The 22,578-nt window shown below is 39.2% G+C and overlaps 1 protein-coding gene across 4 annotated transcripts in view; it reads right to left on the bottom strand.

Moving 5' to 3' along the window:
- The window catches only part of phf21aa (PHD finger protein 21Aa), a 46,197-nt gene extending 36,853 nt beyond the window's left edge, over positions 1–9,344 (bottom strand). For all 4 annotated transcript variants that reach the window (XM_048262654.1, XM_048262655.1, XM_048262653.1 and 1 more), the window contains exons 1-5: positions 9,099–9,344; positions 5,030–5,086; positions 3,512–3,610; positions 1,027–1,059; positions 432–497 (exon numbers count right to left, since the gene is read on the bottom strand). In XM_048262654.1, coding sequence (XP_048118611.1) covers positions 432–497; positions 1,027–1,059; positions 3,512–3,610; positions 5,030–5,059 — 228 coding nt within the window. In that variant the 5' untranslated portion in view covers positions 5,060–5,086; positions 9,099–9,344. The remainder of the gene's footprint in view (positions 1–431; positions 498–1,026; positions 1,060–3,511; positions 3,611–5,029; positions 5,087–9,098) is intronic.
- Between the last annotated feature and the right edge of the window lie 13,234 nt (positions 9,345–22,578).

Below are 22,578 nucleotides of genomic sequence, written 5' to 3'. Positions count from 1 at the left end.
AAGGACTGCTGACAGGCAGAACCAAGCGACCAACCACAACACAGCTTGTTGCTGGGCCACTGCCACAGGAAATGAGAAACTACTAGTGGTATCAACTGGGTGGAAGGTTATCACATCCACTAATACCCACTATACAACTCCAGATACCGTACAGAAAAAAAAAAAAACATAATATGAGAGGCTTATCAACTAAATGCATAATGAAAACATACCCTGAAAAAATATAGCTTGTATACAGTGTTTCCATGCTGCTATATTCATTGAATATGATTGCGATGATATGTTGCACTGTTAAAGCTTTAGACATAATAACAGTATAAGCTCTGATTTTATTATTCTGAAACAAGATTCATTCTATCTCCTTTTGATTTGCCAACTCGAAGAAAAAGTTTTGATACCATACATTTGGAGTATTGGTTCTGGCAGCCTACCTGCTTCTCACTCAGAGCAGTGATCTTGGCTTGGAGCTCATGGAGCTGCTTCTTCAATTCAGCATTCTGCAAAGAAAAGAAGCAACCTTGTAAATGCTGATTTTCCCTCCTACAACTTTTAGCAGAACAGCTGAAGATAGATGAAGAATGTAGCTATTTATGAAAGAGAGAGTATGTGAAGGAGAACTAGACAGAGATTTAAATATATAAAGTGACACTGGCAGATTATTCCATGACATTGAAGATGCTTGTTTTTTAGAAAGAGCACATAACTCCACACAAGTTCTTGTGGGACAGTGAAGAAAGCTTCATACTGTGCAGCAAGCAAGGAGTGAGTCATCAGTGCTTAGTTAGCACAACTGCCCAGGAGAATTTGAAAACCTCAGGGCAGGGAGTTATGAGAGATCTCTGGCCTTGTTTTATGAGTATATGTTTTAGGGGAGAAAAGTGAGCCAGTCGGTGTTTTTTACTTGGTGGAAAAAGTGGTGAAATGACAAAAGAGCAATGATATTTGAGGTGACAATGACAAAGGACACTGGTTTTCACTTAAGAGGAGAATTAGGAGAAAAACACCACATGAGAAGGTTTGCTCTACCTGTGGATCCTGCTTCATTTGGCCCACAAGTTTCTACAAAGAAAGAAAAGTGTATCATTAATACTACACAACACTTTGGTCAATACCATACGATGTTAGTTGGCCAATATGGGCCCTAGCTCTTTATATTGCATCAGGGGATGATGGAGACAGGCAGGCGAAACAAATCTCTCCTGCAAATAACTGAATGAGGTTAAAGGGAGGAAAGCTTGACTCATTTGTGATGCTGTCAGTGGGAGAGCCAGAATGTCCCCACACCACTACAGCTGCTGCTGCTGCTGCTGCTGCTTCTGTCCCCTGTCACTCGAACAGACTCATACACTAGCACAGTAGTCAAACACAGTGGGCGACTGGAGGGCAGAGTGAAAGCTCATTGATTTTGTGCTGCAGTGGAGTGTCTTGTATAAACATGGGCACTTTAGAAATTCTTGTCGTTTCCATGGTTTCATCTCCTCCATTACAGTGCAGCTTTGTTTGTCTGACTTGATCTGCAAAAAGCTATCTGAGCAGTCTCCTATTTTGAGTGTTGTGAAGTCTACAATCTCGTACCGCTACTTTCTATTGAGAAAATGAATCTGCCAAGTTAATAAGGCTGATCAGGTCAGTCTTGTTCATGTTACCATGGTTACAAAGCAATCACACATTTGCAGTTTATAAAACCTTTCTACAGGGACAAGGAATACAATAAGTAGGCAGCACAAATAAAGACTGAAAGGTTATGGCTGTGTTCATTTTTTATTAAGTTCATCAAACAATACTCTAGGATAAATATTGATTCCCAATAAACTGTACCCTACATCTATACTTGATGCAAGCTGATCGTCCAAAACAACAAAACAAATCTTTATAAAAAGGACAGGGAGGAACATATAATGGATAGAGTCTATGTCTGGTTTTATTTCTCATCTTTGCAAAAAAATATAAACCTGCTTTATCCATGTTACAGGAGGGATCCATTTCACACATCTAGAATCCTTGTAGCCCATCTTCCATGCACTTCTTACTGTTAGTGCAGTGGCCTCTAGAGGCATCTGGCTGTATTGCAGATAAGAATAGCAGCCCATCCCCCAGGCTCAGCCTCAGGGAGGAAGGTACTCATACAATTAGATGTGACACATTCTGAAAGGCAAGCCTGAAGTGTTTCTGAATGTGGCCAACCGACTGAAAGTTCAGTGACTGTCAGGATGCTTCGTGAAGAGGTACATGTTGTGTGACAAAAGCACATTTATTTCTAGAACGTTAGAACGTTATGTTCTTAGACATGCAGACAATAAGCATTTTTCTTCTGAAATATCCTTTAAGACAGCATGATGCTAAAATATTTTGAAAATGTGGACTCATTTTAAAACAAACATTAAAAAAGTTAGCCTCTATTGTGCAGTAAACCTTAAATCTGGTATTATAAACATCGTATAGCCTGAGAAGCTTTATTGAGGGATGTGTGGAACTTTCAATGGTTAGCTATTTTCTGACTTAGGTAGAACCAGATAAACATTAAAAGAGTCATAGCAATAGACAGCATAAATAATGACTCATTCTAGGTCAGCTTAAAGGCAGTGTTGGTTTCAATATTTCCACTCTGGAAACTATCACATTCTTACATGCAGGCAGAAAAATAGAAAAGTACAAAACCACTTCTGAATATCCAGTGGAATGTCAATGGTACTGATGGTATAGCAGTTTAGTTGCTGTATCATAAGCATGATAATAGGTATTATTTAAAGATGGTAGCATGCTGTGTTATAAAATTGCAATTCTTATCCAGACCTGAATATTTAAACTTTAGAATTACAACGCATCCTATAGCTCTACTACAGCCATATTCTTTTCTATACTATTTTAAAAGACTATGTTTTTTGAAGAAACACCTTTAGTGATTTACATCTAATCAAAGGGGATGGTGAGTAGATATTAGACACGTTTTGCTAGATAAATACTAGGCAGTACATTTCTGCTTAGACAACAAGACTGGATGGAGTTCTTACACTGCATATGTTAAAAAGTGGTGAAATAAAGTTCAGACTTTAAAGTGTATATATAGTTACAAATAAGTGGAGATAATCAAAGACATAGAAAAAAGATACAAATCAGGAGCTTTCTCTACTATGGGGAAATGCTGGTACCAGTTACTGAAAATGATGCCACCCATGTCACTTTTAGAAATTACACATATTTAATAGGAGGCAGAAAACTACTAAACTACTAAAACCTCTACAGTAGGTCAAACACTTGTTAGCATCTGAAATGCCCCACAGTAGTACATCAAACTTCACTTGATGAATTGTATAGATATTACTATACATTATTTCTGTGAATTACTACATTTCTATAAGAGATTGTTAATTACCTCATCAATCACCCTGTGCATGGGTGATCTGACAATGTCTGATATCCATTTAACACATTTATGCATGTGCAATGTGTGATCATATCCTGAAGTAAGTTGTTTATGATGGTTGAAAATGGTTTGGTTTGAATGCAATACCTGATGGACCTGTATTTCCACTTTCAGGGCCTCCTGGAGGTTCTGTAATTCCATCATTGATCCCCTCTGTGGACAGCTCAGTCTTGGACAGCTCTTAGCCTGTTAAGTCAGTGAGCAAAAGAGAGAGAGGGACAATTTATTTCATCTTATTTCTTATTTGATACAGACTAACTTGGTTTTGTGCTCACAGTGACAACTTAAATAATGGTCACTATAAATAAGCCAGAGTGCAGTAGTGAAGGGGAACCTCATATCAATTCAGTGGCATAACATTACTCTCAATATTACTGTAAGAAGGCCAAGGGAGATTTCATCTGTGTGACTGCAGCCACACATGCAGCCATTTGCAGTGTGATGATGACTGATGACACAGGCCGCCTCTCCGTGCTTCACCAACCAGACATTCATCCGTCTCAAATCTGAGCTGCTCTGTGTGTGTGTGTGTGTGTGCACGGATGTGTGTAGGGGACTGTGTATGATGTATGGCTGCTCAGGCTGCCAATTGTCAGTCCAACCTGGGCCTTCTATGTCAGCACATCTGCTGGACTACTGCATGCCATTACTGAAGCAACTTCTCTCTGTTGCTTTTAGCTACAGTATATCCCTGGACCACAACAATCTCTCAAGGCACCTTATATGACAAACTTTACTTAAGTTACATTTCTGGTGCAGTATATCCAGATCTGGTCATTTGTGATATGTATTGTAATAATAATAATAATAATAATAATAATAATAATAAAAATACATAAATAAATAAATAGTCATAGTAGTAATAGTAGCAGCAGTAGTAGTAGTATAAGCCAATGACATTAATAAACTACAACATTACCATACATAATAGTATCAATAATAAATGTGTGAGCATTTATTAGCAAGATCTTAAGATAAAGAAAAGACAGACTATGTTGCTTTCAGTCCAAAAGCATCATAGACCTACTTTAGTAATGGCACCTTTACTTTCGTCCCAACTTGTATAATCACGCTGACCAATTTGTTTTATATCCCATTCAAAAACAAATGATTACATAGTTAATTCACTTGTGTATTTCCTGTGGCAAGTTTCTAAGTAGTTACTGAAACATATAATTTTCTGTTTCTGTAAAACACTGCTATAAAAGTTAACTATCCTATCTTTGTTTCAGTGTCTTCACAAAACAGGAATGAGTTCTCCTAAGGTATCTGGATAAGCCTTCTCTGACCTATGTTTACAGATGCTAATATAGATTAATCCATTTGACCAGTCCCACTTTTGCCTATGATGATCTGTTGACATGGAAAAAAGCTAGCTTTGCACAGAGTGAAATACATTATTTTAAAACATGTTGAAACATGCCACATTTCATAGCAAAATATTACACTGGAGAAGAACATATTAAAAAAAACTTTGCTCGCTGCAATACCCAAGATCAGCAGGATGAAAGCAATTAAAAGGATTACAAGGCTAATGAACTCATTTGATTTTGAGATTAATACCCCAACCATCACCTACCCCTGGGAGGGATGACAGCAGCTTACCTTCACTGTGTCTGCTGTTTTGAACACCATCCAACTTGCAGTGAGGGGGATCTTGGGCTGCAAAACAAGAGCAAAGGGAAGAAGTCAAAATTTCTGTCAGAAGCATCTCCACTCTCTAATGATCCTGCAGAGAGACACCCAGCAGCACTGACAGGTCAGAGTGTGGTTTTGTCTCCCTCACTCACACACAGCAGGAAAGGGGGCAAATTAACGGGCTACTCGTCTCTGCCACTTCCGATGAAGTTGTTGCACTTGTCCATTGGCTCTCACGCTCACTCACTTACTCAGCTGGTAAATTTAGCACTAACAGTTTATCTCTGTATCTCCGTCTTTCTGCTTGATACACATTTAGTCTCTCTCTCTACTACACTGACACACTGTTAATGCCTTCCCATCGTACTCCCTTGGTTTCTTAATTGGCAATCGTTCACTCAGCCTTGCTCTCAGCCCCACAAGCCCCCATCTCCCTCTCCCAGCAGAAATGTGAGAGTTCATCCCAGGTCCAAACCAGTCATAACTGAACAGCCTAAGATTATGCAGATGAAACATAAGGGGTTTCCACAGACGGCTTTCTTTCCCTCTTCAATGTGTTTTTTTCTTCACTCCATCTTAAGGAACATCAGTCATGCACAACAGACTGAACTGCATGTTCATGCATGTTACAAGTCTGCCACAGTTACATTACACAGACTTATTTGCCATTAACATGTTTTTCTGAAGCTTTGAAATGCAAATTGCTCAAATAAATACAAATCCCAAATTATGACCCATTACTTACATAGCTTGAATTGTTATTCTTGAAAGTAAACACAAAAGGCATCACCAATTCTGTGATGAAAGTGTCTTAAAGTACACACATAAGGTATACTCCATTCCAGACCGTTCATTTAAGGGAGACTAACGGACTAACACAAAACCTGATTGCATTCACTTCTGGTGTTTTGAGAACAGAATAGCAGAAGCAATATACAGAGCATCTGCCAACATTGGTGGAAGGCAAAAAACAAATAACAATACTAAACTGTCTTTGCCGTCCAAGTTAAGGCAATTAATAAACAGTGAAAACTGTGAGAGGAAGCCGGCGAATAGAGGCAGTGTTACAGCCGCCGAGTCGTCCCATTGATTTCCGGCCAAGGCCTAGTGCCAAGAGGACAATAATAACATTGGGGCCATTACACAGACTCACCACCTGGCTACATCAACTGGTATCCATTCTCTCACACACACACATACAGTCACACCTTTTTTATGTCCTCTTCTCTCTCCTGGCTAGAGTGCAAACTGACTGGCTGACTATCACAAACATACATGGGCTGTAGCTACTTCTATGTCCCATTCTATCTGGTACGTGCATTTAAGCAAAGTCATAGATAATGAAAGACAATCGAGTTGGATGAATAATTGGCATGACAACATAAAATGTGCATTTCACCGTTCTCAGTAGGCATTCCTTTCTGAGGAGGATGGGGAAGCGGTCCAACACTTTGATGCTGATGAAGTAGTAGTATAGTTCACCAATCACCTTTTTCAGGGAGGGCCATCCACCTCCATGTCACACATTGTGAAAGAGGTTATGTATAAGTGTGACAGGCATTCCAATGACTTTCTTTCTTCACCACTATCTAGTCACCCCTGTCTCATCGTACCTTTGTACAGATGATCACACTCTCAAAAGAGGCACACAACCAATCTCTCAATATCGCTATTCTGTCAAGAGGCATTTTGGTGCCCTTAAGACAGACATACATAATAAAACAACAAAGCTGTTGCAAGATGTGAACAATAGGAAATAATGCACCATGTGCATTTCTATCAAGTACTTAGAGACCATATGGAATGCAATGAGGATAACATGCCCTTAAATCAAACATGCAAATATCATGCTGACTTGGAGTGATATTGATGACATCTAAAAATGACCATTTCAAAACAAAGTGAAACTAAATAAAGTGATACACAATTACGTATTACCACTGTAGACCTTTTGCATTCATGTTAGTCAGTGACAACTGGATCTGAACCACACAGGTCTATTACATTATATTCCTGAATATATTTTCCTCCTAGTTTTTGAATTTTCAACAGTGCCATTTGCAAATTTCGGTTTCCATTTCCAAACACATCAAATCCATAAAACTACTAAACCTCAGTGGACATAGGCAAATGCTAGAGAGTAACAATCAACAGAGGTCATTAGGATACATAGGTGAACTGGGCAATCAGCTGTGATTGTATTTGTTTAGGATGGCAAAAAATAGAGAACTCTCTCATACTTTTAAAGCAGCCACGGATGAAGAACAAGGACTTTAAAACATAAAAGACTTATAAGCTATTATACTGATATGTGGGCCTTCTGCAAAGTAACAATACTTATTGGTCTGTCATTTTTATTACAGCACTGCTTCTTCATTCTAAAATTACAACAGAACAAAGAAATTGCTGTAATAGCATAGCAAGGTCATAAGTAGTGAGTAAGATGGGGAGAACACTTTCTGTCTGAAGACTGTGTCTGAGTGAAGGCCACTCCACTGCTTGAGACAGATCCAACAGACAGATCATATAAGTTACTATAATTCACTTGTGATGTTCAATAATAACAGTTTGTGACTGATTAAAGTACTTTCAATTTTAAAGATGTCTTACAAAACATACAATAGTCTGTGAAATAGGCCTACACAATGTGATATACAATAGGCCTATAAGATCTAGCCTACTGTATGGGTATTCAGACAATAAAGAAACTACATGGAGTTGGCTTGTGTTTTTGCGCCACAAATAAATGGACCATACTCGCAGAACACTATAGGCTATCTAGCAGTAAAACAAATAAGCCTATCTCTATTTCAAATGTGAGGTTCACGCTTGGCATCAGGCTAACAATCGACAATCCAAAGTAGCCTTGGCTGAAATACAGGTAGGCTAGACTAGGTAGGTCTACTCCATCCATGCCCCGCCACTTCACCAGTCTCTTAATTTCTCCATGCAGAAAATGTGAAAGAAAAACGTTGGTTATAGGACCATTTGACAATAACTAGAGGCATACATCTTGAATGGTATGTATAACGACCATGAACAATCTACAATTTCTGGTCCATGAAAAAAATGCAGCGATTAAAAAGTGAACGGACATTTCTGACTCTCGCAGGCTAAACGTCATCAAACGCTTCGGAAGTCATCAACGTGCCACCAGTAGGCCTATTAATATAATGCAAACAGGAAGATACAGCATAGATATCCACAGCACCTCCTGTCACTTACCCCAAGAAATCTAGCCTACTCTCAGCGCGTAGGCCTAAACTCGACTCGGTTATCCTCCGAGCGTGCAGGCACTCAGGTAACTGTTTTCACAATAAATTAGAACAAGTCGATTTGGAACATGCCATGAGTTACTTAGCGTTCGTAGCCTACTCGACACGATAAAGTTCGTCCATTATCATTTACCTAGCCGAAGTTGCCCTCTTTCCTCTTACTACACGTCTATCAACAAATAAAAGAATCGCCTCAGCACCATTTCACTGGCCCGTGTGGCACCATAGCTATAAATTAACTTTGAGCCAAAACGTCATATTCATTATGTAGGCTACAAAGAGTTAATTTCCAAATACTGGCTAAAATACACTTTAGTGGCCAGTAGCCTACTCGTGAGCAAGTGATCTGGAGCATAGGCATGCAAATGACTACATGGCAATATGTGGAATTTCTGCTTTTGTTGTATCATAATGCCACAAATACAGTTCATAACACAAGACTGTCACGTTTCTTTTATGCATAATATCACGTCTAAGTCAAACGTGCCTATTGTATAACAGAATCAGCAGCAACTTCGATTCTGCCCCTTTTATGCACTACGCTCGCTACTATCCAATAGCTGTGCAGTTGCAAGATATTGCTCAACTCCTAGAATAAGGTAAATGAACAAAACCCCTATCCTTGCTATTGCCCACTATCGAGTTGAATTCCAATACGCAATTTCAAATAACTACACAAATGGTTGTCGAAGCAATGGAAGTTTCGTAATGGAGGACATAAAAGTTCACATAATAATAAAAAGATCCCAAGGTGCACTTACCCTCCTCTGTTTTACTCACTTGAGCAGCAGTCAAACCCTGCTCTCCTCACACAAATTATTTAAATAAATATTTACAAACAGCCCGGTATTTCGCAACCGAATTTCGTCCTAAACATGTAGGCCTATTTAAGCTGCATATGTCCAAATACACGTCATGGCGCACGACAACGATATAACAAATGGATTTTTAAAATGTCTAAAAAGAGAGAAACTGAGATACAAAACAAGAACTCTTCTTCAATCTCATTCACCCCCCAACCATAGCACACTAAATATCAATGCGCACAGGAAGGCAGAAAGAATGGGACAGGAAAAGAATGGAACACGAAGCTTAAAATATATCATACCACCATATAATTCATTCGTCAAAATAAAACTGTCATAAAGAGGATGGTTGTGTAGCGAGAGAGTTGCTGAAATGCAAGGAAAATATGATTGAAAAGGCGAGCTATTTCGTGTGACGGTGCGGCGAATTTATTTCACTTTGCCTAAGGAACGGGGGTACTACGCCTCCATTGCCTAGGGAAAAAACCCGGATGTAAACTCGGTGAAACTCATGGCGTGAAGTAACTCAATGCAAGTTGGACCTGGCTAGTGCATTAATTGCGACCGTCGCACATTGGCATGTAAGTGAATTACGGTAATGTACCATGATAATGTAGGCTCGTGTTTTAATCCTTCTTTCTGTTGACCTCAAAAGTACAAACCACAAAAGCGATTGTGTGCCTCTTCTTAGATTTGAGTTTGTGGTCATCTTTTTATAGGCCTAAATAAGCTTGAGGCAGCCCCCTCCAATATATTATTTCAATATCAATTAACACTAATAACAATGCACTGTTTTTTTACATCAATGTACTGTAGCCTACACTTTTTATTTTTCATACAATTGACAACATTGTGGTAGTTTTGGGTCGTTTAAGAGGGGTCTAAAGACATTCCTATTCAACATATACTTAGTTGTTTAAGCGCTTATGTGTTATGGTTTGTATAATGTTGTTTTATTTTAATTTCGCTGTTAATTAATTTGACATTATTGTTTATTATTGATATTCTCCTTAATGTAGTCTCAGCATGTCATTGTTTTTATATTTTGATTAAATAGACATTATTGTTTTATTATTGCCTTTCCCCTTTTTTCCATTGCTTTTTTATTAGGCTATTGATTGAATTGATATTGTTGTGTATTATAACTATTCTCCTTATTATATTTGACCTACATTCTAATCTGTTCCCTGTTCAATTTTAAATATTATTATGTTGTTTTGTATTTATGTGTCGCTTTGGACAAAGGCATCTGCTAAATCCATAACCATAACCATAACCATAACATGACAGTACCAAAACCACAAATAGTAAGTGAGTTGTAACCTGCATAACAGGAGGTTAAATAAAGCAGGCTAAATGTGTTGAATGACTAGAATTGATATCAGGAAGACCAGCAATGACCAGACAATGAAAAATAAATATATTATTATAATATATATAGCCATATATTACCAAGAACTTCCTGAATTGTCCTTGGGATATATGAAGTATCTGTCTCTCTATCTATCTATCTATCTATCTATCTATCTATCTATCTATCTGTCTGTCTGTCTGTCTGTCTCTAGAATGAAACCAAATTCCAGCATCTTCATTCTGAGCTGGATTTATATCCAGAATAGAGGTCGACTGATATGGCTTTTTCAGGGCTGATACTGATTTTTACTAATCAAGGAGGCCGATAACAAAATTTTGAACCGATATGTCTGCTGTAAAAATGAAAATGGACATAATCATCGAAATGCCTTGAATATGTTTTTCAGAGAACTTTTCATAATGATCACAACACAAAAATGCAAGGGGCTCCCAACAACATTTTTTAAATAGAATTAAACAATTAAAAAAAAACAAATGAAAAAAAAAACTCCCTGAAGTTTTATAATATACGGTAGTCTAATGCACTTGCATGGACTAGTCCTAGGCTACACAGTAAATGATCGATTGTGACGCCTAGCAAATTAGATGGTGGGGTGGGCGGTACATTGCTCTACCACAGAGTGGTGAGTGCAGACAGAGAGAGGCTGGTGCATCAGAAGCAAAGTAGCGCATTCTAAAATTAATGTACTTTATCTGCAAATCGGCTTAAAAAATGGCCGATACCAATAACCATATAAATGCTGAATATCGGCACAGACAATAGGTCAGGCCGATAATTGGTCGACCCCTTAATCAGGAAGATCATGTAGGCCTGAGATATGGTTACCCTCTGCCTTATATATACAGCATTTATAAAAAATTAAATGCATTGGACCAGTACTTTTTTAAGTTATGTGAAAAGACAGTGAATAGACTTCAAAGACCCAGTTCTTCTGAAGATAGATAGAAGTTGCACCTGAAACTCACGGGTTGCTGGCATGGTTTCATTACTGAACAAGAGTAGGTTGAATTTGATAGAAGGTTATGTGCAGTAAAAACAAGAGGATTATTCTACAACTAGAAGAGAAGCTGTGGAATGCTACCAGAGTCACCATGCCTGGTGAGGCCTCTGGCCTCAGACCTAACCTACTGAGACCCTTGAATTTCCCCTTGGGGATCAATAAAGTATCTATCTATCTATCTATCTATCTATCTATCTATCTATCAATCTATCAAAGTATCTATCTATCTAACACAGCTTATAATTAGGTTGTGTAGGATTTCAAAACATGGGCAGCTATCATGCAACAACAAAGTTTTAAAGATGACATAGAATGGAAAACCTGTTTTACCTTGGTTTTGTTGAATAAGTAGAGTTTGGTGCATGGCCACAACACTACCATGAACGGGAAACATGGTTGTTTCCTCCTTCATATATGTAAATCTCAGACTTTGAAATAACCACCAAAAAACAGGCAAATCTGAACAAAGACAGATTGTGACACAAATACAGACAAAGCATCCCTCAGATCACCACCCTCCTCCGCACATTACATTAACACTTTGAGTTGAAGAAGTTTCTGGAGCCTATAGACCTCTCCAGAATAAGTCCCGCCTCCGTAACTTCCGTATCCATCCAACTTCCGGGCGTCGAATGTCTATGGGAAATAACATGGCGTTTCGAAATATCATACCGGTAAAACATCTGTAGGTGGCGGCGTAGAAAAAAATGGTGGGCGATTGGCCTACACTTCTGCCATCTAGTTTCCACTGGGTTTTTTGATTGTCGGTGTCGTTAAAGTAGAAATATATCAGTAAGAAGCACTAAGCTAACGCACGCTTCAGACGCTGCGACTCCCCCAGTCAAGGTTGCATAGCAATGGCAATGTTTTTATAGTTTGTCTTCACCGAAATGGAGTTTGTGACACCAGAGCCTGTCTACGGAGGTGGCACTAACCCTGCGTGAAATCATCATGTTTGATAGGTTGTTAATACATTCTGAAAACGTTACTGTTCTGATCAAGGTCATGCAAAATAAAGCTATCGACTCAATACGATTCAGCCTCTGATTCCTAGTCTGCTTATCATTATCTGTTATTCGTCATGTCTTTAGTGTCTTCGTCGGCAATTTCTTTCTTTTTCAAATATCTCAATAACAGCCAACAAACTCGCACAGTCAAATCAAAGTTAAGTCATGTTGAAAAGACTAAGAGGCTGAACCTTGCAAACGATTTACATTTATAGAGCACTGAAACCACGCATGAATCACACGTGAAAATGACCATCACGTTAGGTTGTGACTGGTTGTGAGCAAGATCTAACTCCCTCCTCCGCCAGCGTACATCGGAACTAGCTCCCGGTTAGCATTAATAATCGTTTACTACTTAATCGGCACCGACAATCAAAAAATCCAGTGGAAACTAGATGGCAGAAGTGTGTAGGCCAATCGGCCCACCAGTTTTTTCTACTTTGTCACCTACAGAGTTTGACAGGTACAATCTTTCGAAACACCATGTTATTTCTCATAGACATTTGATGACCGGAAGTTGGATGGATACGGAAGTTACGAAGGCGGGACTTATTCTGGAGAGGTCTATTGTGAATAGTCTTTGGCTGCAAGGCAGCCAATCAATGCAAAGCATAATTATTCATGTGGGAGCCAGATAACCATGAGGGGGCGCTAGATATCTGCTAAAACATTTTATTACCTAGCCTAATTATAGGGTTCTAATGGGTTTGTAAAATAGCATCTGAGCATGTTTTTGTCAAACCAAAGTTGCATAGCTTATATGTAAACATCAGAGAACAAGGTAAAATACTCTGTCCATTCTACAATATGTCACCTTTAACACCCTATAGGATGCAACTGTTGTGGTATTCATATTCTTTTTCAAATGTACTGTCACAGGGCAGATAAAGGCACATCATTATGCATTAGACTTATAGTAGTATATAGTAGACCTACTGAAGTAACCAAGGAGCCCATCACAGATAGTTAACTTCTCCATAGGATGCCATACATGTTCAAGAGGACGTTATGTGGATGTGGTCAGCCACACTACAAGAAGAGTGGACCTTTATGTCTACAGGATTGTATCTCCATAGGGTAATGTCTGATGATCACACAGAACTTCTGGGCAACAGGAGGGCAAGCTGAACAGCCAATCAAATGCTGTCTCACACCAACAGACAGGGCAGTTAAATCACCCACATGCTTAACTGAGGGACACATTGCCCCTGTTATTGTTGCCGCTGCGCAGTTCTGCCTGTGTGTCCACATTAGGAACGTCTCTGAAGTGGCACTGCAGCAGAGCTACTATCTCTCCACATAGAGTTTGCCTTTAATAATGGGCATAAATCCACACCGAGTAACATTGCTGAGCTGAAATGAAGACCAGAAAGCCAACTAGTTATTATCAGAAAGCTGTCAGGTATTTTTTTTACCCTCAGTTGCCATAGAGAGATATAAAGCATGGAAAATGAAGCCTAATGTCACCTGATGTTAACTTATTGACAGAATGTAATAATAGCCCTTATTCAGTTTCAGCTACTTTATAATGAACATGTAGCCTCCACTTTGTCCTTTTAAACACAAGTTCTGATATCAACCTGCCTTTTCAATGTACTTCTGCACAGAACCGATCATGTCAAGCAGGAAAAAATATTCACTTGCAGGGTCACAGTTGACATGGGTGGCGGAATGAAAATCAACACACAATGGAGCCGTTCCAGAGAGGTAGTGTGTAGATAGTGTGTCCTGGCCGTAAGGCAATCTTGAAGGATAACAGCTTTAACTCAGTATCCTATAGGTGTTCAAATGGATCACTAGAGACAGCTTTTAACAGATAGATAGATAGATAGATACTTTATTGATCCCCAGGGGAAATTCAAGGTCTCAGCAGCAGCATACATACAACACAAACACATTCTTTCTTTAACAGCAGAAAGAGTAATTAAAGTATATAATATAAAAACACAACTAAGCAGTAAGGACAGTAGAAGATAAATAATATGCTCAATATACTAAAATACAAATTATATTAACACTTAATACAATATATAAAAATATACTAAAATACAAATTACAAAAATACAAATTATACTAACACTTAATCTAAATAAATTCTAAAAACTGTATCCACATAGTGGTGATTAATAAATCAGAGGCGCTTGCAATGACTGAGGCAGGGACTGAGCCTGTGATTCTCTGTGCATAGTAAGGTATGGTAAGGTGCTCTAAGGTGCAAAGGTGCAACACAAAGTGTGAGGTCCCAGGGAGGCACTGAAACAGCCTCAAGTGCCTTTGAGAGACCATGAGGTGAGAGGGTGAGCACTAGGGGTTGACACATGCCCAATCTACATGACATGCACTATATGGACTAAGGTAGTGGGACGTTTGCCATTACACCCACAGGAACATTAATGACACCCCATTCCAAATCCATGGGTATTAATATGGAGTTGGTATTTTGTCCCTTTGCAGATACAACTTCCACTCATCTGGGAAGGATTTCCACAGGATTTTAGAGGGTCTGTGGGAATTTGCCCATTCTTCCAGGCACTGATGTTGGACCAGAAGGCCTGACTCCCAGTGTCTGTTGGTTCATCTCAAAGGTATTTAATGGTGTAGAAACCCTGTTCTCTGCAAGCCAATCAAGTTCTTCCATTCCAAAATCACTTAAATCACTTTGTGGACCTTGCTTTGTGCACTGTGTTTAGTCATACTGCTGGCGGATAATGGTTGTTTATCCAGGGTTGGGCTTGGGATAACGAAGGGAAATCATAATGCGTCAGTATACGAAGACATTTTGGACATTTATATGCTCCCAACTTTTTGAGAACAGTCTGGGGAAGCCCTTTTCAGTTCCAGCATGACTTCATCCCAAAGCTGAAAGCAAGGTCCATCATTGGGAAGGTTTGATGTGGAAGAGCTTGACTTTTCTACAGTTAACAGGTTTCTCTATGCCACACTTTTGGGATACACTAGTAGAAAGATTACGATCCAGGCCTTCTTGTCCAACATAGTGCCTGACCACAAAATGATTGGGCAACAATTTCCACTGACACTCTCTCCCTTTCCCAAAAGAATGGAAGCTGTTGCAGCTGCAAAGGGGGGACCATCTCCATATTAATGCCTATGGATTTAGAATGGGACGTCAGTGAAGTTCCTGTGGGTGTAACGGCACACGTCCCAATCTTTCGTCCATATAGCGTTGTTGCTAGAAGCCATTGTAGAAGTCCTGTAGAAGCCAACCATCCTTCGTCAAACAGGCCTTTTAAAAATGACACAATTATAGAAATTGAGCATGACATTGGGTTGGTGTTCAAGACACCAGTCTGTAGACATACGCTATTTCAGAGAGTACAGTGACAGTTCTGTAGGGCTCTGATTGGTCTCTGTTACTTCAGGTGGGAGATCCTCATCTAAAGGCTCTGGCGTACTTCCGCGCCTGCGTCCGTGCACGCAGTGTGGGCTGAGCGCATGACGAAAATTGTGTCATCAGCGCGGCATTGCAGAGGCGTGCCTCCAAAATTTTATGACCACACACCAAGAGCACATTGATGACAGGAGGACTGTGCATGAGCAGAAGCAACAACACTGAAAGAACTTCTGTAAATGTCTGTGTATATAGCAAGAATCATCACACAACATTCTGTGACATCCAGAAGATGTTTTTGTCTGTGACATAGGCTACTCTGTATTCCGTGTGGAGTAGTTGGAAGGCTATGTGAAAATATGAGATGCATAATCGTTGAATCACTGAATGTCTGAGTTTCTACAATGTCTTGTAAGTAGAGACATCTATGTAATTCAACCAGTTAGTCTATAAGTACCCTACCTGTGCTGAAGCACGTTCATAAATTGAGTATGCCTAGGATTGACAGTGCAAACAAAGTATCTTTGGAGTGCGCGTAACCGTGTGCGGGGAAGCATGCCAGAGCAGAGTGGTGGGCTATTATTATATTAGGTGGGCTAACGTGTCTGTGTTCAATTTATGATTGAAGTACTTGATTGAAAACCCAATGTGGCAGTGTGGTTACTCTTTGGAGGTAAACAGATCTGTCTGTGATTTGTGCATATGTCCCTCTTCTGATTCACCACTAGGGGGTGTTATTGCCATTCTGTGGCTACTTGAGAGGACCACCCCTGGGTTAAGTACTCCAGTCAGATGCACTGCTCAAAGGGACTGGAACCGGCTCTGATGGAAACAATTTATTGACATGCATTTGCATTTATTGTTTTTCTATCAGTGTGTTTCTGTTAATGCTGCCCTCATGATCTTACGTTTTGATCCCACCGCTTGCAAAACTTTTCCCTTGATTCGAAACTTGCATAATACAAGCGACACAAGAACACATGCAGATGCCCATATTTTTTACCTGAATTTTCATTGAGCTGAATGGAAACCCGCTTAGTGAGAGTGTTTGTACAGCCCTGAATTGTAGTTAGAGTGATTCCATATTACATCATGGTTAGTAGAATTTGTGAGGTTTTCCCAGCATTTCCTCCATCCAACTTAAAGGTATACTATGCAGGTTTAGGTATTTTTGGCGAGAGTAGAGCTCCCTCTAGAGTCGCAATGTATGAATATGTTACTCTGCTATTGTAAATAGCAAACTTCTCACGACTGTACACAATGTAAATGCTTTTGTTGTGGAGGTGAAGGATTAGCACAAACTATCTCCAAAGAGCTTTATCTACTGACAAGGTAATGTTTCACGATTCTCATGAGATTTGGCGGGGCGCCGCTCTTGGAAGTTGCATGGCTGGTTTTCTCGGTCGGGACTACATCTACAGTATGCTGTATAGCTATGCTAGGTGAACGATTCGCCTATAACAAGTTCGTTTACCATCAAATTGGCTTCATAAAGGTGAAAATCTTGCATAGTGTTCCTTTAAATTATTATTATGTATATAACTAGAATAAATGATTCATCAAATAGTGCCACTACGTCTCATTAGAAGGCTAACCAAACCAACTGAAGCTATGAGGTATTATGCAACAATAAATCTAATAGAAATACCATATCATATAATAAAGTGAATATTTGTCATGAGTCTGTTGGGCCATTAAAAGAGTGGAGCTCAGGAACTGTATGTCCAGAGGGTGGAGACATTTCTACATGGTGAAAATAGACCCATATGCATAGACCAACATGACTTTTTTTTTCAACTATGTTGAAATATAAAAAAGACCCAAATACAATTATCGATCGGTGTTACTCTGTTATTTGATTATACACTGTTATTCACAGTGATCATTATACCAGCTAAGCATAGATTAGACAGGAAATTGGCCCTATATTACTGCAAACACCAAATGTACCTACTGATATAAACAGCTGCATCATGTTTTTAGTACTCTATATTGGGATCCTGCCTTTCAGCTACAGAACTGGAGCCCAAATAACCCTACAAATCACTGACCAAATGGCTTTAAGCGCTAGCTCTTATTTGTTTTAGCTTTGGGTTGCGGAATCCACACCTCCTATGCTCAAAGGTGAGGGTATGGCCCAGAGTGCGTTTCTAGTAGCCTAAGGATTGTTGGATAATTTCCGTTGCAATCTCATTCAATGATTTGGTCTTTCTAGAAAGAGCAGATCAAATTGATCAAACATGGCCCAAAAGTTGGGTGGTTGGGATGACTGCTTCAGTTGGAAGCATTGTTAATAGATATTTAATTGCACTAGTTAAGACTGACCATCTATATACCTACTTGAACACCTTCCTGAGAACTGAAAATTTCACATACAGAGTTTCAAATTTAAACTTAGGGATTGTGATAGTGGTTAGACAAAACTGCACTACATAGTGAAAAGCAAACATTTACTTTGCCTTCTTACTAGGCCTAGTGCACCAACCTATATGAATGAGTGGAGCCTGTCAAATTGTCTGGTGGCCGTGACAGTCTGTTGATAAGAAAACAACATAAACATTTCACTTACACTCATAAGTTAGTTGTTAATTCTCATCATTTGTTACATATGATGTCGCTCCATAGATGCTCTAGTAAATATGTAAGACAATTTTTTACCCTCAACATTCTGCAATATGTCATCAATAATGTTGACACTGTGATGGTTCGAACGATGTGTTTGAGCAAAAGTTGCATCTTACCACCACCGGTTGGCAATGAATGACTTCTGCATTTTTTCTAGAAACATACCCCAGTAGTCTATGGGACTGTGCTTCTTACCAGTCAAGTTCCTTTTGGGCCCGTAGGCTCTGAATGAGAGTCAGGTCTGGGTGAATGATGATGACAGTGGTTACATAACTGCACAATGAGTAAATGTCAGCCCCAGATGCTTTAGGTTAAGCCAGCATCTATGCTCTTAGACCTTTAGCACACCAACCTCTCATATCCAGGAGTGCAGTGATCCTGATGTGGGACCTACAGCACGAGTCCATTTCCATGGGTTTACTGTAGGTAGATATACAGTTCCGCAGTGACCCTGAGTATTCCAAGAAATCAACCAAGGAATGGTTAAAGTCAGACCTAAATCTGGTTCTGCAAGACAGCCTTAAAGTGATAAGAAAATGATTGATGTAATTGTTATGTGGGAGGTGCCAGGAGGCTGTTGACTTATAATATAATAACTGTGTGCTACTTAGGGAGGATTGACTTTTGTGTTTTACCACACAACTGCAATGGTGTTTTATGGTTCTTTTATTGTGTTCTACTTTTGTATTAATTTAACTCTTTATATCTGCCTATTTCAGGACATGGCAAGTTGAAAAAATACTTGAATGGTAAGAATGTAATTATTGCTTAAAATGGAAGCATTTTCTGTCCCTTGATAGATAAATTATCTTGGGGGGATAGAAATACATCATTGAATATGCGGAATATAAGGATGTTTAATACATAAAAGTTGTTAGACACAGCCATGATAGCATGACTGCGATACCAGCATTATATCAGCAATAACAATATCATGCCTATAGGGGGAGACAGAGTACCTGATAAACTGATTTCAAAAGCAGCCCGATTTCTAAGCACCGTTTCCTTTTTCATCCCCTTGTCTCCTAAACTTCTATGGAGTCAAGCCAAAAGGTTCCATGAGTCATTAAGCAGAAATAGTGTTTCATCCACTCAGCTTCTTAACATAAACTTGTTTCACATTGTTGGTTCAGTTGATTATTATGTAACAATTCTAAAAAAATATGTTGCAAATAATTAAGTACAAATTGTATTAAGATTATGATTATGAGTATGATTGTGATTTTTATTGGTAGTTGGATAGTCGTAGTTGTATATTAGTTCCAGTAGTTACAAGAAACAGTTGTAATGGTCTACTCAGTGAGTAGACTGTTGACTGGTGTTAATTGAACAACTCTTGTATTAAATTACTAATGCTATTGCTATTGTTGCATGGTCCTCTTTTAAGAAGAAAATTAATTTCCAGTTTCAGTCTCATACGTGTTTCAAGGGCACTGCAATCCATGCTGTGCTTTATACTGTAAATAGGGTAGAAACTGATCCAAAAGAAATGTCACTATTCTGCATTGTTGTTCTGCTAGATAGAATCTCTGCAGACCTAAGGTCTAGGGCATGTTGTTGTTTTACTTAAGCCAAATAAGTACAGATTGAATAAAGACGTAAGGTAGCTAGATCTTCAGCTCTTTAAGCTCAAGTAAGAATTGATTAGACCCAAAAGATAGGCTACTGAGGATTAGGGTTAATTTGTCCAAGAAAACTATACATTTTGCAGTGCAGTGTATAACTGTATTTAGTAGTTAGAAGTAGTAGCGAAGTAGAAAAAAATGGTGGGCCGATTGGCCTACACACTTCTGCCATCTAGTTTCCACTGGGTTTTTTGATTGTCGGTGCCGTTAAAGTAGAAATATATCAGTAAGAAGCACTAAGCTAACGCACGCTTCAGACGCCGCGACTCCCCCAGTCAAGGTTGCATAGCAACGGCAATGTTTCATAGTTTGTCTTCACCGAAATGGAGTTCGTGACACCAGAGCCTGTCTACGGAGGTGGCACTAACCCTGCGTGAAATCATCATGTTTGATAGGTTGTTAATACATTCTGAAAACGTTACTGTTCTGATCAAGGTCATGCAAAATAAAGCTATCGACTCAATACGATTCAGCCTCTGATTCCTAGTCTGCTCATCATTATCTGTTATTCGTGAAAAGTGTCTTCGTCGGCAATTTCTTTCTTTTTCAAATATCTCAATAACAGCCAACAAACTCGCACAGTCAAACCAAAGTTAAGTCATGTTGAAAAGAGGCTGAACCTTGCAAATGATTTACATTTATAGACCACTGAAACCACGCATGAATCACACGTGAAAATGACCATCACGTTAGGTTGTGACTGGTTGGTTGTGAGCAAGATCTAACGCCCTCCTCCGCCCGCGTACATCGGAACTAGCTCCCGGTTAGCATTAATAATCGTTTACTACTTAAACGGCACCGATAATCAAAAAATCCAGTGGAAACTAGATGGCAGAAGTGTGTAGGCCAATTGGCCCACCAGCTTTTTCTACTTTGTCACCTACAGAGTTTGACAGGTACGATCTTTCAAAACGCCATGTTATTTCCCATAGACATTTGATGACCGGAAGTTGGATGGATACGGAAGTTACGGAGGCGGGACTTATTCTGGAGAGGTCTATGCCAGGACTCGTACCTGCAACTTGCAGCACCCTCGGACTGGTGGCCGTGTTAGCAAACTAGCTAAAATCCATGGGTGCTAGCCTTTCTTACTAGCACTTCTCATTGGGAGGCAAGTTTACTTAACGTAAATACTGCATAGATACCATACCAGCTGGCTACCATTACAAGTGCAATTAGTTAATACATTCTAAAAGGTGTGACATTCCTGAATACTGATTGTATTGTGGATTAGACCTACTGACAAAATGGCTATTCTGCTCCTTATCATCAGGTATACTAGCCTCATTGACACCAGACTGCATATCTCAATTGAGATTGATAGTAGGTCTGGAGAGGCTTCATTGACTTACAACTTCCAGGGGCGTAACTAGCAGTGGAATTAAACTTAAATTGGTGCATTAAACTCTTACCAAATCATTTCAGAAGTGCAACAATCAAATTTTTACGGAGCCCAGGAGGTGTCATTGCAAGATATTTTTGTGTAATGAGAGAATGTACTAAATCATGCTCTCAATTTAGTAAATCATGCACACCATTTAATAAAATGTGCGCACGGTTTATTAAATTGTGCACACGTTTTACTAAATAGTGTGCTCATTTTATTAAATTGTGCTCTCAATTTAGTAAAACATGCGCACGATTTAGTAAATTGTGCACGTTTTACTATATTGTGTGCACGTTTTACTAAATTGTGCGCTCAAATTACAACAAATAAAATGAGAGCACAATTTAGTAAAATGAGCACACTATTTAGTAAAACATGCGCTCAATTTACTAAATCATGCGCACGATTTACTAAATTGAGAGCACAGTTTAGTAAAATGAGTGCACAATTTAGTAAAACGTGTGTCACAGCTTTGCCAAGTTCCTCAGTAGCACCTCACTCTTCACCAGCCATGCCCACTCGCACTCATCAGACTCACACTCCTGTCACTCATTCTCTCTCCCCTGCCTACTGAAGCCTTACACCTGCAGCTGATCAATCAGCTGATCAGCTGCACTATATCAGGCCTACCTCCACACACACATTTTGTCTGGCCTCGTCAATGCTCACTCCCTTGCCTGCTCTTCAGTCTTCTTTGGATTCAGTTAAGTTTTGGATATGTGAACTTGTTTCTATGGACTTATGCACATTGTTGGATGTTGCCCTCTAACTTCAGTTGCCTTAGTCTGATCTCCTGTGTGTTTGCCTTGTTTTGAATTCTTGACCTGCAAGTACTTTTCTGTTTTTCTTTCAATAAATCCCCATCACTGTGAACTGTATCTCCTAGTCCTCCTTCTGTGTACTGTGACAACGTGCGCACGATTTAGTAAAATGAGCGCACGTTTCCTGGATATATACCAAAAAATATCTTGCAATGACCCCTCTAGGGTTCTGTTTTTTTTTTTGTAAGCAAAGGTTGTAAATACAGTTGTTTAGTAAATTCCAAAGAAAATACACATACATACCTC

Source organism: Alosa alosa, chromosome 14 (genome assembly GCF_017589495.1).
Source record: "Alosa alosa isolate M-15738 ecotype Scorff River chromosome 14, AALO_Geno_1.1, whole genome shotgun sequence".
Lineage (NCBI taxonomy): Eukaryota > Metazoa > Chordata > Actinopteri > Clupeiformes > Clupeidae > Alosa > Alosa alosa.
The sequence above is the reverse complement of the archived record's forward strand: the minus strand, read 5'-3'. Positions and strand labels throughout refer to the sequence as shown.